Source organism: Gordionus sp. m RMFG-2023, chromosome 4 (genome assembly GCF_954871325.1).
Source record: "Gordionus sp. m RMFG-2023 chromosome 4, tfGorSpeb1-WG-v2, whole genome shotgun sequence".
Lineage (NCBI taxonomy): Eukaryota > Metazoa > Nematomorpha > Gordioida > Chordodea > Parachordodidae > Gordionus > Gordionus sp. m RMFG-2023.
The window spans coordinates 11322650-11338080 of NC_088778.1; the positions used below are offsets into that span (position 1 = coordinate 11322650).

The 15431-nt window shown below is 24.0% G+C and overlaps 1 protein-coding gene across 5 annotated transcripts in view; it reads right to left on the reverse strand.

The window, feature by feature from the left end:
• The window catches only part of LOC135927995 (uncharacterized), a 71322-nt gene extending 56788 nt beyond the window's left edge, over positions 1 to 14534 (reverse strand). For 3 of the 5 annotated variants that reach the window (XM_065464292.1, XM_065464290.1, XM_065464294.1), the window contains exon 1: positions 7457 to 7680. In XM_065464292.1, the coding sequence (XP_065320364.1) occupies positions 7457 to 7556 (100 nt within the window). In that variant the 5' untranslated portion in view covers positions 7557 to 7680. Of the gene's footprint in view, positions 1 to 7456; positions 7681 to 7733; positions 7981 to 14427 lie in introns of those variants that run through there. The other 2 variants (XM_065464291.1, XM_065464293.1) reach the window with 2 other exon arrangements.
• Positions 14535 to 15431: the final 897 nt, after the last annotated feature.

A 15431-nucleotide genomic window follows, 5' to 3' on the forward strand; every position in this document is an offset into this window, starting at 1 on the left:
CTTGCTTCACAAAATTGAGATAAGTTATCCTCCTCCAATCCATCTTTTACTTGTCAAAAAAAGGATATCACGAAATTAACAGTTCTTGCATTATCATTTCTAGGGTTTTCAGTGCATTTTTTCATCAATAACGCTATAAGTTATTTTTTATAGGTTCGTTCTGAGGAAGTTTTATCTATGGCCATTGAAGCTTGAATATTGGATGTATAATTGCAGAAAGAACATATTGATCTTCATATATATGTTCTTATCTTTAAAATATATGTAATTAATTTGATAGTAATAGGTTTAATATTTTAATTAATCCCATTTAATAATGCTTCTATCAATATTGACCATAATTTAGGACACTAATTTTTTTTTAAAATAACTATCGTTATTGTTGGGGTCAAATAATCTAAATGGATTTTTTTTTCAAATTTAATGATTTACTTATATTTTATAAAATAATTAATATTATAATAAATATCGTTTTAAATTTGAACTTGAAGATTTTGAAACTATATAATACTTTTTGGGCACATTTTACATTTGGTTAGTATTGAATTAGTTCCTTCAATATAGGATGTTACTGGAAAATATTTCTCATATTTGGGCCATGGTAATGTCAATTCATCTGATTTTAAATTTTCAGAATCAGATAATGATGATGAATAATAATTCCATGCGAAAATCTATTAAATTTAAAATAAACAATAATATCCAAATTAATTAACTAAAATAATGGTGTGTTAAAAAAATTGAAATGTGAAAAGGAAAAACAGTTGATTATAAAATATCTTAAAAATTTGGATTAATATTAAATTTTTCAAATAAATAAAAATAAAAGGTGTTTTTAAAATTGAACGAACGTTAAATTCGAACGCGTTCGCCATGAAAAAGGAACGCGTTCATGTTCAAAGTTCGTCAAAAATAAAAGGAACGCCGTTCACCATTATTTTCAAAAAAACAAACTTCGTTCACGAAGGTGTCCATTTTGAACGTGTTCGTTTACAACACTACTAATATGCCCTTTTTGAATACAAATATTCATCGAATATACTAAAGGTAGTTTTGAAATATTGAATATAAAATCAATATTATATTATATTAGACATATTAAAATTCAAGATATTTTAAAATAGCTAAGGATGCAAAATTTTTTTATAATCCGATATTAAATTAGCAGCCAATATTGCTTTATATATATATATTTATTTTATTAATATATTTACTCTATTCCTTATAGATATTGTTCCTGTAATGTTATTAATTCAAAAAATCGGATCAGTTGTTATTTGTAATAAGCCTGTATCGACTTGATATCCCAAAATGTGATCGAATAAAATCGGCCTCAAGTAATAGCTGAAATTTTAAAACCCGGGCCGGACATAATTCCTTAGATAACCTACTGACCTAAGGACCAATGTAAAAAATTTAAAGTTATCACAGTCAGTCATTATTTTATCACTAAAAACATTTTTAGTAAATAAGTTTTATATAAAAATAGTTTATGATTATCTAGATTTAAATATTCGTGAAGACCAAAGCATCTCTTTTCTTACGGCAAATTGCACCCATTATTATTCGTTCTAAACATCTTAGCTTTATTTCTATCGAATAATCTCTAAAATGTTGATTTACTTAATATCATCTGTATCTCCCCTACATTCTTTTCGCTCTATAGTATTTTTTTCATTTCAATTCTTAATTTTTCTTCTAATTGTATTTATTATTAATACTACTAGGGGTGTACTGATATTTTATATCGGATCGGGCCGATATTTCGCTCATTTTAAAATATCGGTTATCGTCAAATATTATAAAATTTTTCGATCCGATCCGATAAAAATGGCGCTTTTAACAAAAATAATATATTATAAAAATTTTTAAAAAAGTTATATCTAAAAAACCATTTATTTTTATAAATAAGATCGAAATCCATTTTTATGTTTAATTTTTTTTAAATAATTAGTTAATAAACATTCTGCCATATTGTTATTTATTTTCGTATTCTGTTTATAAATGTGTGCAATAATCTCTTCAGAATCTGTTTTTAGTGATGCTAGTGATATTGGCAGTCCCCTTTGTTATTTAAAAAAAATCTTCGATATATTAATTTAAATATTTATTTCAAATTTCATTATATATTTGTTTATTACTAATTATGTAAATAGATTAATGTTATTACTTATTATATAAATAAGTGATTTATCAATAAAAATATTTTATATACTTCTAGAATTGCATGAATATAAACTATAATTGATCATTATAATATATTTAAATGACAAATGTTAATGTATAGTAAAATTATAGATGTTATACTAATAAAAAGTATATTAAAAATTAAAACTATTGGTGTCTTTACAGAATACAAAATTAAATATGATATCGGATCGGTATCATGCCGATATCAATTTAATATCGGGAATTGCGGTTCGGATCGGCCTCCAAAAAGTGATATACCCCTATACTAAACGTATTAAATGTTTATTTTTCTTTGAATATTCCCTCAATTTAAGTAACGAGATTTATATTTAAAAATCTAATTAATATTCCTGAGAATGATTTTTAATCTCCTCTCCCGGGATTCATAAATGTCAAAAATTGTTCAATGTTAAAAATGGAAAGTTTTTTGTCAAGTTCTACTTTATTTGAATTTTAAAAAAGTGTCAGGTTGTAGCAAATTGTTTTTATTTCCTCGTATAAATTAAATAATCACATTATAATAACCAGGAATATTTTGTATTTTGAAAATGAATAATTACATTAAAACCACATTATATGTATGTATGTATATATATATATACTGTACTAATTTACTAGCTTATTACCTGATATATTAAAAAAATATAGTTCAAGTACTGTTATATTATAAAAAAAAATTTTTAAGTTATATAATTAGGTTAATTAATTTCGATATTAATAGATGCAAAAATTAATCTGAACCATTTTAAATTGAATTAAAATGTGATACATTTTTGTTTTTGTAAACTCCTCTATTTTTAAAGGTTCTTTTTTAAAAAAATTATATTTTATAGATTTAAATGGGAGAAAAAATTATATAAATCAGTTATTTTTAAAATAAATTTAACTGCTAATAAATTTTTATTTTAAGGTTGGTTTATATTAATTTTAGATATAAAAAGAATTTATGGGTGTGAAAATTATAATATTTTTTTCCCCAAAAAATATGAAATAAAATTCCGCGGAAATTTTTACGTTTTCTTAAACGAGCTTAAAATGTATTCTATATTTTTTTTCAAAGTGTAACATTAAATGCTGAAAGGTAATTTTATATTTGTTTAATTTTTTTAAATAACATTATAATTATTTTTGAATAATATAATTAGCATCAAATATCCCTGTATTAAATAATTCTTTTGATGATACTCGTTGCATTTTTGAAAGTAATATAATAGGTATTTTATCAATTCTATTATTCATTTATAAAATGATATTATTTTATTAACTATTCATTTAATATATTAATATATAATCTCAATCTTCAGAATAATAAATTTAGTATACTTTTAAAATGTATTAAAATTTACAATCTTAGTCAAAGATGGATTAAACCTTACCACCCCCCCCTCCTAGGTAAAAAGTCCTTTTGATACAATTGTATTATAAATTGATAATTTTCCCTTTCAGCTATTAGAGGTCTGTGTGGTTCACCACATCATGAAGATATAAAATAATTTAGTAAAAGTTTCCAGTCGCCTGAACCATAATTAATTTTAATGAAGGAAAAAGAAGAAAATTTGCCTAATTTTAAACTTTAAAAAAATATTGTGACTTTAAATTCTCCCAACAAATTTTAATATTTTAAAAAAGTAATAATTTCTAATTTTTACAAAATGGCGGTATTCAGAATATTTTAGAAAGTGCATAATTAATTGTCTAAACGTCAAAATAAACATTTTTCTAAAAATCCTTGGCTCTGAGCTAACTGGCGTGGCTTTAATGTAAAATATTTAATAAATATGTAGGTAAAATAAGTCAAGTGATATTTCAAAGTGAGTATTGATTTTTATTCTTTAAAATTTAGGTCACACTGGGGTTATATTTCTTTTTATATTGGGCAAAGTAAGGCTTAAAAAATAAAACAGAAAAAGGTGTTTTGATATTTTTTATTTAAATAATAATTTGAATCTATCTGAAATTATGGCAAACCAATTAGATTTTGATTTTATTACTTTACATTTATACTTTTTTTGGCTATAGGCTAAAAAGCAGAATTTGAGCCTAAAAATATATAAAAACTTTTGGCCACAAGCTTAAATTCAAATAAAATTTTCTATTTGGTGAATAATATCTTTAAAATTTATTTAATGAATGCATTCAAGCTTTATATATTTAAAAAGTGTCTAATAATATATATTAAATTTTATTTTAATCTTTGTAGTTCTTTTAAACAGGTTGATTTTCAGAAAACATTTTAATAATTTATATTTATTTATAAATTTACCCATATAATTGCCATGAAACACTACTTTAAAGGTTATAAGAATAAATAATCTTTTAAATTAAAATTTATTTTAAAAATGGAATAAATATTAGTTAAAATGTAAATAAATTATTCGGAAAAATTTATTTATTTAAAATTCGAAAAAATTTATTTATTTAATGTAAGGCCGCATTTATAGAACACGTTTTGTTCAAGCGTCGCGTTATTTAACGCAGCGTTATTATAAAATAAAGCCAATAGGTATATATAAAAATAGAGCGTTATGATGATAACTTTATGATAAAATTTGAAAAATATATGATTCGTTGATAAAAAATATGTGATACGATTATAAAAATAATAGCGAATTCGATAAAAAAATATATGATTTTTTAACAAAAATACCTTTTTATATAGGAGCGCTTGAAAAAAATATTTTTTTAAAAATCGCAATAGCTAAAAAACTTATTGATGTACAAGTTAAAAAAAAATTTTATAAATAGATATAAGTGAATAATAAAATACTAAATTCAAAGAATTCGGAAAGCGAAACATCTAGAGCTTTCAGGTTCGAAATTTATAATGTAAATAATAACAGCAACATTATTTTAAAAAATTCCTTAATATTTACTAAAAAGTTTTTATTAGAGTTACATAATAAGATATAATTTTTAGCATCATTATTTTTTAAATTATCACAATTTTTAAAAATCGTATTTTTTGAAAAAGGTTATTTTTGGCACTTTTAACCATTAGTAACTCAGGAAATATTAATACTAGGAGGCTAACATTTTGAATTTCATGCTTTCTAATGATTCTCTCTCAGTATGCAAAATTTATAAAAATTAAAAAGGTCGGGGCGAAAAGTTATCGATTTGGTATTGAATCACCCTAACATCCTTTCATTACATAAATTAATCACCTATATAAAATTAGAAATATAATGCGACACTTTAATATACAATCATACAGATGCGTTAAAATATAAATCCAATAATAATAAAAATAAAATAGAATAATGTTACACAAGTAAATATTCATAGAAATAATGTTGACAAAATTTTCCTCATTAATATTTCTCTAAATAAAAATCATATAAAAGAATGGCTTAACCAAGCACAATTAGATTAATATAAAAAATAAAATAATAATATTAAAAAATGATAATTATAAAATTAATTTTATGGCAAGCCTGTCTAATTTAGACACTGCTGGGACCAAGAATTTTTTATCAAGGCCTTTTACTTTTTTAAAAAAACATAGTACCATCTGTCATATTTTTAGTAAGCAAAAAGTAAGATTAGGTTCAACTATTTTCGAATAATTTGTATTAAATATTAATTCATCAAAATCTGATCAAAAGAATGTATTATGTGTCCAAAATGTTTTGAAAAAATTCTTAAAATTTTAAAATTTTTGCAAATTAATAACAAAATATTTTGGACACATTCAAGTTTTATAAAAATTAAAATATTCAAAATGCTTGATATGATTCAATTATTAGTTATTTATTAAAAGATATGTAAATATTTAATTGTATTTATTATTTTATATTACCTTTCAGTTATTAAACTATGTATGAACCTATTATTTGATAATGGTTATAATTAAATAGTATTTATATACTTAATAAATACATATATGTTGTAAATAATTGTATTAATATTTAATAAACAGTTGGAAAACCAATAATAACTTTTATTTAGAAAGATAATTTTCCACAAAATATATATAAATTATTATATTTGAGTAATATAATAAAATTGTAATAGAAATAATATAATATAAAAATAGGGATAATTTACATAAATGAATCTAAATTATTAATAAATGTGGTTATCATTTTCTTTGTTAGCATTAATATCTTGATCTAGCTATTATTCAAAAATAAATATCAAGTAATCTAATATATATAATCTCCATAATCATAACACATAACACGATCGTTTTCATATCTCCATAATGTATTTTAAATTTAAGGAGACTATATAATGTAATGTTAATTTTTTGCTGTCTACGAGAATCGAACTCGAGCCTCCCGTTTCAAAGGCATATGCTTTACCGCATGCACCAACTTGAATATAATTAAATTTAAAATATTAAAGTTTCACGCATGCACCAACTTGAATATAATATAATTTATAAGGGTAATTATTTAGTTTGTGTGTATGGTATTAAATATACTTTATTAATAAATTTTATATAAATATTAAAATTTAAAAGTAAAAGAGGTAAAATTGTTCAATGTATACTGTGAGCATGTATTAGAAATATCAAAATTTAAGAATGTGATGGAAATCATATTTAATAAAATTTAAAATATAGGTGCTTTAAGATTTTTGAATTATAAATATGGGTTTATAGATTGGCCTGAAATTTTTTTTGCAGACATACCCAGAACTGATCAAAAAACCATGTGTTGAGTTGGCCTTGGTTGGAGTGAGCTAGGTTATAATAGACTAAAAAATAGATATGGTTTTTAGAGATTAACCTAATCTCCAGGCTTGGAAAATTACTATCGGTTGGCCAGGTTTGAGAAAATTTTTTTATAAAATTATTATGGGTTGGGCTGGGCTTGGAAAATATTTTTATAAATTATATTGGGCTGGGCTTGGGGAAAATTTTTCAAAATTATTATGAGCTTGGACACTTGAGAATTTTTTTATTATTAATTATAGGTCAGACATTGGCCCAAAACAAATTTTTTTGCAGGCCTGGGCTTGACCTGATCAAAAAACCAAGGCCCATGAAAATCTGAATTTTGATTGTATTTTCAAATTCATTATGATTATTTAAATATTTTATTTCAGTTCTCAACTACCAAAATTATTATGATCTTTCATTGGGCTTGGAAGAATTTTCATAATTAATATGGCTTTGGACTTTGCCTGGAAATTTTAATATTAAATATTAGGTATAAGTAATCAGTAATATTTAACAAATAATATTGGTATTATCAAGTAAATGCTTTAAATTTATTTTTCCTCAAACCTTAGCACTTAGTTTTAATGGATTATACCTGACCTGAAGGGATGACGGGGTAAGAAGAATAAAAATTGAATATCATTTTCGAATAACAGGTAACATGCATAAAAGTAAGAAGAAAATTTTCATTCCCCGTCATTTTTGGCTATCTACTAGTACAAATATATTAACTCAGAATATTTAGTATTATCATCAACATTTTCTTTTAACCATAAATATTGTTCAACATATAGTTGATCCTTACTTTTTATATTAATAGCACCAGCACCTTTTATTAAGATATATTATAATTTATATATATAATTTTAATTTTTACCATATTTTTGTTGGATGAGAGAATAAAATATTAAATTTAGACTTTACAGCTAAATATTTCTTCCTCGCTTGATCATAGTTGAAGTTATATGTTTTTCCTATTTTCTACAGAATTTTTAAATTTTAAGTCATTTTTGCATAAGAGGTTCCTGTGCTACTCTTATGCTTTCTATAAAATTATTTTCTTACACTGAAATATACATTAATTTAAAAGGTTATAATCGTTTGTGTTAGTAATTTATAAAAAATAACAGCATTATATAAAAAATTGTACTTACTAATTTTTATACCAAAAAATGAAATTTATTTTTATATTAAAAATAGCTTGTAATATTTTTTCTTCAAAATCTATTTATTTATATTATTTAGATTTTGGACACAGCCTTAACATAATAAGAACAATAAAATTATTATATGTTTATATACTAAATAAGAATAAAAACATAAAATTAATTATTAAATAAAATAAGATGTTATTTTTTATTTGGTACAATATGTTTTATTTACATGGCTTTTGATAATTTCTTCTTTGAATTTATGAATATTGTGAACAGTTCCTTTAGAAATATTAAATCTTTTAGTACATTCTTTGAGTATGATGATTTAGAAATTTAATAATCTAAATTTTTTAATTGACATTTTCTTTATTAATTTTGTTATTTGACATGATGATAAAATACGTGATATATAGCGCTTTTGCCCTCTAACGTTGAAGATTCAACAGAGCTACGCTAGGTTTTCCTCATTTCCATCTAATTGGAACAATTTAATTTGGGTATAAAAATAAAAATATGAGGAGCCCTCCACACGTTTGTGGGCAAGCCGCACGTACTTGTAGGCACAACATTTCGAAAAATGTTGCTTAAACCTCTATAGGCTTTAATTTAGAAGGAGTGGGACAAAGAAAAAGCCTATACCCGAGAACTACAGTATAATTTAATTACTTTAAAGGTGGGTGATGGCTGATTTTAAGCTTAATTTCTTTAATGTAAGTTATATCTGTAAATAAATATGATTAAAATAAAATAATATTTACCACCGGACCGAACCCATCCGATAAAATTTTTTAATACAAAAAAACAACAAATTCCCACCTTATAGAAGTTTTAACAAAATGGACAAAAATTAAAAATCTGCAAAGTAAATAGTTGCCTAATTTATAGAAGCATTTTCTAATAGTAGTTAATAGGAATTTATTGTGGTTCAAAATTTTAATCAAATTAGGGAGTTGCCTGAATTATCAAGTTCATGAATTTGGCAGTTTAACTGTAAATATAACAAAAATCAAATAATCTCATTTTAGTTATAAAAATAAAATTCTTTGCTATCATCACTTCTACTGCCCAAACTTCAACAAAAATAATATTCCCCTTTCTCTAATATTCTATATACATATTCTTTTATTACATTTTAATATATTGGGCATGTACTTTGGAAAAAGAATCTAGATACAGATTCCTAGTGAAAAAAGTGAATCCTAGATACAGATACAAGTATCTTTTTTATCAAAAAGAAACAAGATAAAAGATACTTGTTTTGCTTAATTAGAGTATCTTATTACCAATTAAACTAAAATAATTTATAGAATACCGTTTTTATTATTTATTTGTGAACAACATAACATTTTTTTTTCACAATTAAAATATTTAATTAAATTTCTTTTTTACATAAATCCTAGTTAAAAATAATATAATTTCTAAATTTATAATTATATAATTTAAATAAAATTCTATAATTGAGTCCCTAAGAAGGAACCATAATTGTGTCTAAAAATTTAACACACACATATAATATAAGAATAAATATTTACAATAATTAATAAAATATTTAATGATGAGTTTGTTATAATAATCAGGAATTTAATATTGGTAATAGCCCATTTTTAACATAGATAGGTAAGGGAGACTAGTATTTTTAATGTGAGTTTAAATAAATTTGCAAAAGAGTATTTAAAATAGATTCATTATTTTATAGGATAATCAAATAATTTATCAATGTACTTAACAGTGTGCCAAAACTAAATAACCCTTATTGCAGTATTATATTTATAAAAAAAATTCCTTTGGAAGGATAATAATTAAACATTTATAATGTATATTGACTTTCTTTAATATAATTTAAAACCACCAGTTCATTTGTATTATTGAACACAGCAACGTATGTTTCACGAAAAAAATAATAATTACCATTTTCTTTATTAGATGTTAAGTCTATTGGTGTTATGGTTTGGGCTTGATTTTATACTCTCGTACTACATTTAGGGCTTTTTTTATTAATATATTTTGAAAGTATTTTTATCATCCGACTAAATCCTCTTAAAATATGGATGTGATATTGATATAAAAAAGCCTCATTATATTCAAATCATAGGAAAATATTTTCTTAAAATCTTCTGCTTATACCATCTGGGTTTAATAAAGGTAGACAATAATGTAAACTTGAATTTTTAAGATAATCTATGCCCCTTTTAACCACACATAAATAATATACTTTAATATGTTTAACAAAATTTGTGTTTAACCCATTTTCATTTTTTTGTTTATACAGGTTTTATATCTAGCCTGTAATTTTAAAAAAAATTTCCATATAAAATTTTAAGATTGGGATTTGATTCACAAAAACTTATTTTCATAATTTAAATTTCATTTTCACTATCATGAATGTTAATCATAAAAAACATTACATAAAATTGGTAAATATCGAGTTACATTTATATATAAAATATAATCTTTACTTATTTCGTTTTGGTGTTGTTATTTTTTATCTATCTGAGTTGTAGATTTGCAAGCTAATTTTGGTTGTCAATATATTTAAAATATGGCAGAAAAAAATAAGAAAATTAATATAAGACTCTTTTTAAAAATCAGATATATACTGTGATATGTAAAATTTTAAACATGAATATTAAAAAGAATCTGTATCTGTATCTTTTGTCATGAAAATGAAAAAGATAGATTCTTTTCAAAATAAAGGATCTTAAATACAGATACTAGTATCTTATTAAAAATGTCAAAAAGATAATGAGCACAAGCTACAAAAGGATTTTGTATCTTAGATACAGGTATTCGTAATACTGCCCAACTATACAATTTAATATTATCTTCTATTATAAACACATAAATACTTTCCTTACTATTAATTTAATTTTTCTTGTATAAATATAATATATAGGCTGTGTCCTAGGTCAACCTAATACATAATCACAGCTATTTAGTCAGATTTTAAGTATCAGCTAAATACCAAAAAAGAAAAAAAAATTAAGATTCAGTATATTTGAAATCGCCATTATTAGCTATAAAAATCAAAAATAAATATAATTAATTTTAAAAAAATTCGAGCCAGGCCTGAAAATTTTTTTAAAAAAAACCCGTTCGAAAAAAATTTTTAAAAAAAATTTGGTCGTGTCCTGCAAATGGTACCTCTGCAGGGCTCTGTTATTCTTCTTAAAAAAGAGAATGTTCTCTCGTTAGTTTACTAATGGGAAGAGTTGCTATTATATATAACCATTTTAATTCATTGGGAATATAATCTAAAATGTGCTTGAAATAATGCAAAGCATCCATAGCATTTTTTGGGACTTTATAAACCATAGTTAATCTTTTAATCATAGTTATTCAGCTAATAAGGCATCATAAGACACTTTAACAACTTCATGATAAAAAAAGTAATATCTGTGGATTTGTAAGTGCTGCATGATGAATTAAAAACCATTCATTCATTTGGGTTATAAATGTATCTAAGAGAGGGGACATTTGTTTTATAATACTCTTCTACTGATTATATATTAATGTTTTGACGATGAGCTTGCTTGCTGCAAGTCGAGGGGGACAAATATTAATATAAAATATGAAATTCTTCATCAACATTAGTTCTAATTTCCTTGAATTCTAATAAAATGTTCTCCGCTATTCTCATCTTCTTATTCAAGTCAATGTCATGTTTTTGAAAAGTATTACATAAAATAGTTGTATAATTAAATAATACATTCTAATGAGGAAAAAAATTTGGAAAAAGTATTGAATCCAATAATTTTCTTGCTTTTGAGGAAATATTTTTTTCAAGCCATTGTGATATTTCAGTAATAGCATTAATAATCGGCTCTTCTAACTCCATAAAAGCTGTTACTGCTTGATGGCGAAGACTCGATCTCATTGGACAAGCTTGCAATTTCGACAAGGAGTTTAAGAGATAATTATTATATGCCTAGAAATTTTGATAAATAATACGCCACTAAAATTTGAAAATAATAGGTAAATATTGCGCCAAGTAAAACTTTCGAAATTAATTGATAAATAACTTAGTAGATGAATTGAATGTGATAAATAAATATAATTAAATATATATATGAGATAGGAATAAATATTAACAAATATAAATTAATAATAATAATTTTGAAAAATATAATCCGGCATCTGCATTTTTTGGATTTGGAGGGGGGGGGGATTTGTCCCTGTCATCCCCCGCTGTGTACACGCCTGATTGCAAGAGAACATTTAGCAAATTAAAAATTATAAAAATAAGCTGAGAGCTAATATTGATTAAGAGAAGCGTTTTTAATGATATCATTTGAACGAGAACTATTAGAGCAGATTGAACTAAGATATTCTTGTATATTTGCGCAAAGGTTCAAAGTTAATGAGAGATTTATTAATGTAAAAATTATATATTTTCTTTATTCTTTTATTTGAATCTTATTAATATGTTTACAATATGATCGGTGCCTGATTTTCAGAGTTGTTAAAAGATACATTTTAAATGGATCTAGATACAGATACATCGTCTAAAATAATATCTTGATACAGATAATTTAATCAAAAATCTATTTAGATACAGATACCACATTTTTATATCTAGATACTTGTATCTAGATCCTTTAACAACTTTGCTGATTTTATAAGTGCAGCAATTTTATTCTCTGTAATATTGTTTAACTACAATAATTTTATTCTCTGTAATATTGTATAACTGCAATAATTTTATATGTGTAATTAATTGATTTGGTATATTCAGTATCTATTTTTTTATATTTAACATATAATGTATGATTTGATTTTATAGTGAAATATCATATCTAATATAAAATAAATATGTGCAATGAATATTATTTTATAAAGTATTGAATATGATTTTAGATGTGCATTTTTTTTAAAATAAAATATATGATTATCGTGTAATACTATTCTTTTTTTTATTAAAAATGTAAATCGTTTCAACTTATTTTCAAAAATAAGTAGTAATAAAAATCACGTAACCGAAGAAGCCATTTAAGGAAACCCAGTTAAAAACCGGGCAAATGTGGGCTGAAGCTCCGCATAATAGGGGTATGGGGACAAAGTCCCCATATAAATGAGGCCAAAAAAATGCCCACGAAGCTGTAGCGTCGCCAGTCCGCCCCTGCGTAGCATAGATTAATAGCAAGTTTTTCTTGATTACATATTGTATCTTATAGATATATGTTGCATTAATTAAAGATTGAAATATTCATTCTCACATATTTATAGAATTGTATATCATTTAATAATTTATTAAATGAATTTTGAAACCATCCTTTATCATGATGTTCAAATATATTTCATTTATTTGAGATCTTTTTTGTGAATCAGCATAGGCAGCTAGAGCATCGATTAGCAAACAGTCCAATGAAAATTATCTATTTTAATAAAAAAAATGTGTCACAGAGAGAGAAATAAGAGTATGCTATTATAAACAAAAATAAAAAAATTTACATATAAAGTAGACAATAAAATTATAAATAGTAAAGAAACGATAATATTTATAATGTAAAATTGTAATAAACAATTTTAAAATATTTGGCAATGCTTGATTTTAGTATCTTTTAACCATATGAGCTAGACCAATCTGGTATATAGTGATTTTTTACAAAATTATATCAAATCAAACTACAACACTAATTATATATGGAAAAATTATACAGTTCCCTCATTATAAAATTTTGCATCAAATTCATTCTTAAAAAAAGTTCAACTTGCAAGATAGAACCCTAAACCTTGGTTTGCTAGACAAGGTTAATTTGTGCATAGAAATTATATTTATTATAATTATACACTGTATATATTTGATAATTAATCAGAATAATATCTTTAACCTAAATTGTTATTTACTTTCAATTTTCTCTCTATTAAGATCCAAAACAAAAATTTTGAACAATTAAGACACATACAAAAAATAACTTTTTGTGGCTTTTAAGTACACTTATTTTAAAAAGATAAACTTGTTCATAATTAAAACAAGCCAACGTATCCTCATTTAAATACTTTTTAGCCTGTAAAAAGCAATATCCAAATTAAGCCAACCTAGGCATTGTCATAGACCTTTTCTTGACCTCACCCAATACCTGACCAAATGGTTTAAACTGCCATACAGTATGCTTAGGTGCATAGGATAGATATTTCATAACCTAATGTCCCAAAAATATACTTAAAATATTATATTTATAGATTTTATCTATTAGTTAGCCTTAAATGCTGAAAAAAGGCTTTTATAATTAAATATTGTTTCAAATAAAAATATTTAATAATTATTTATAGTTTGTATATTTGTCACAGAAAGTCAACTTTAAAGGTTATATTAATAATCTTTTAGTCACAAATTTATTTTAAATCAGTTTAAATGTAAATATACTATTCAAAAAAATTATTTATATAAATTAATGTAGGCTATATAAAAAATTATACTTTTAATTAAATTAATAATCTTTGAATCATTGTCATTGTTTTCAGAAAGCGTGAATATAATTTGTTTCACAATTTCATCCATAAATTTGTATCAAAAATTATTGATTGATGGTTGTTATGTAGTAATACCGACTACTAATTATAAACAATACGACTACTAATTTTTATTTCAATATATTTCTAACATCAAATTTTTATTAATTAATTTTCGAATATTTTATTCTATTTTTATATATAATATCTATAAATAATATTTTACTAATTTATTACATTTCCTTCAAACATTTTAAAGTTAGATTTCTTCAATAAACCTTTGTAGGTTTACGGTTTCTTGATGAACAACGTAATGTGGTATTTGTATTTGTGTTTGTATTTGCTTCATTCACTGGCACAACCATTTCTGTAACTTCCAAAGAACTTTCATGATTTGGGATAACTAAACGATTTCTTAACTGATCTGCATGCTTCCGTAATGTTTTCCCGGAAGATTCAACAATATAAGAATAAAGTCCTATTCTTTCTTTAATTACTCCCTCTCTCCAACCATTGGTATTTTCATTATTTAACCATATAGGTTGTAAGATTTCAAATTCTCTTTCCTTTGAATGTAAATCATGGTGAAGGCTTTGTTTATCATTGGCCCTTACTATTTCGTGTTCGGCATTTGGTCGGATCCAATCCAGACTTGTTTTCAATTGCCTCCCAAACATAATTTTTGCAGGAGATCTCCCTGTGATGCTATGCTCTCCCAATCGATAGGTTGTTAAAACTTGTGTCATAGATTCTTCGGGATCGCTAATTGAATCTCTCGTCGTATAATACCGACCTTTCAAAGTTCGTACTGTACGTTCAGCTAATCCATTAATTTTTGGATGATAGGGTGCCGAACGTATATGACGTATGTTATTTAAATCACAATACCTACGGAATTCCCCAGATAAGAATTGTGGTCCATTGTCTGACACAATGTATTTGGGTATTCCAAATCTAGCAAACCATTTTTT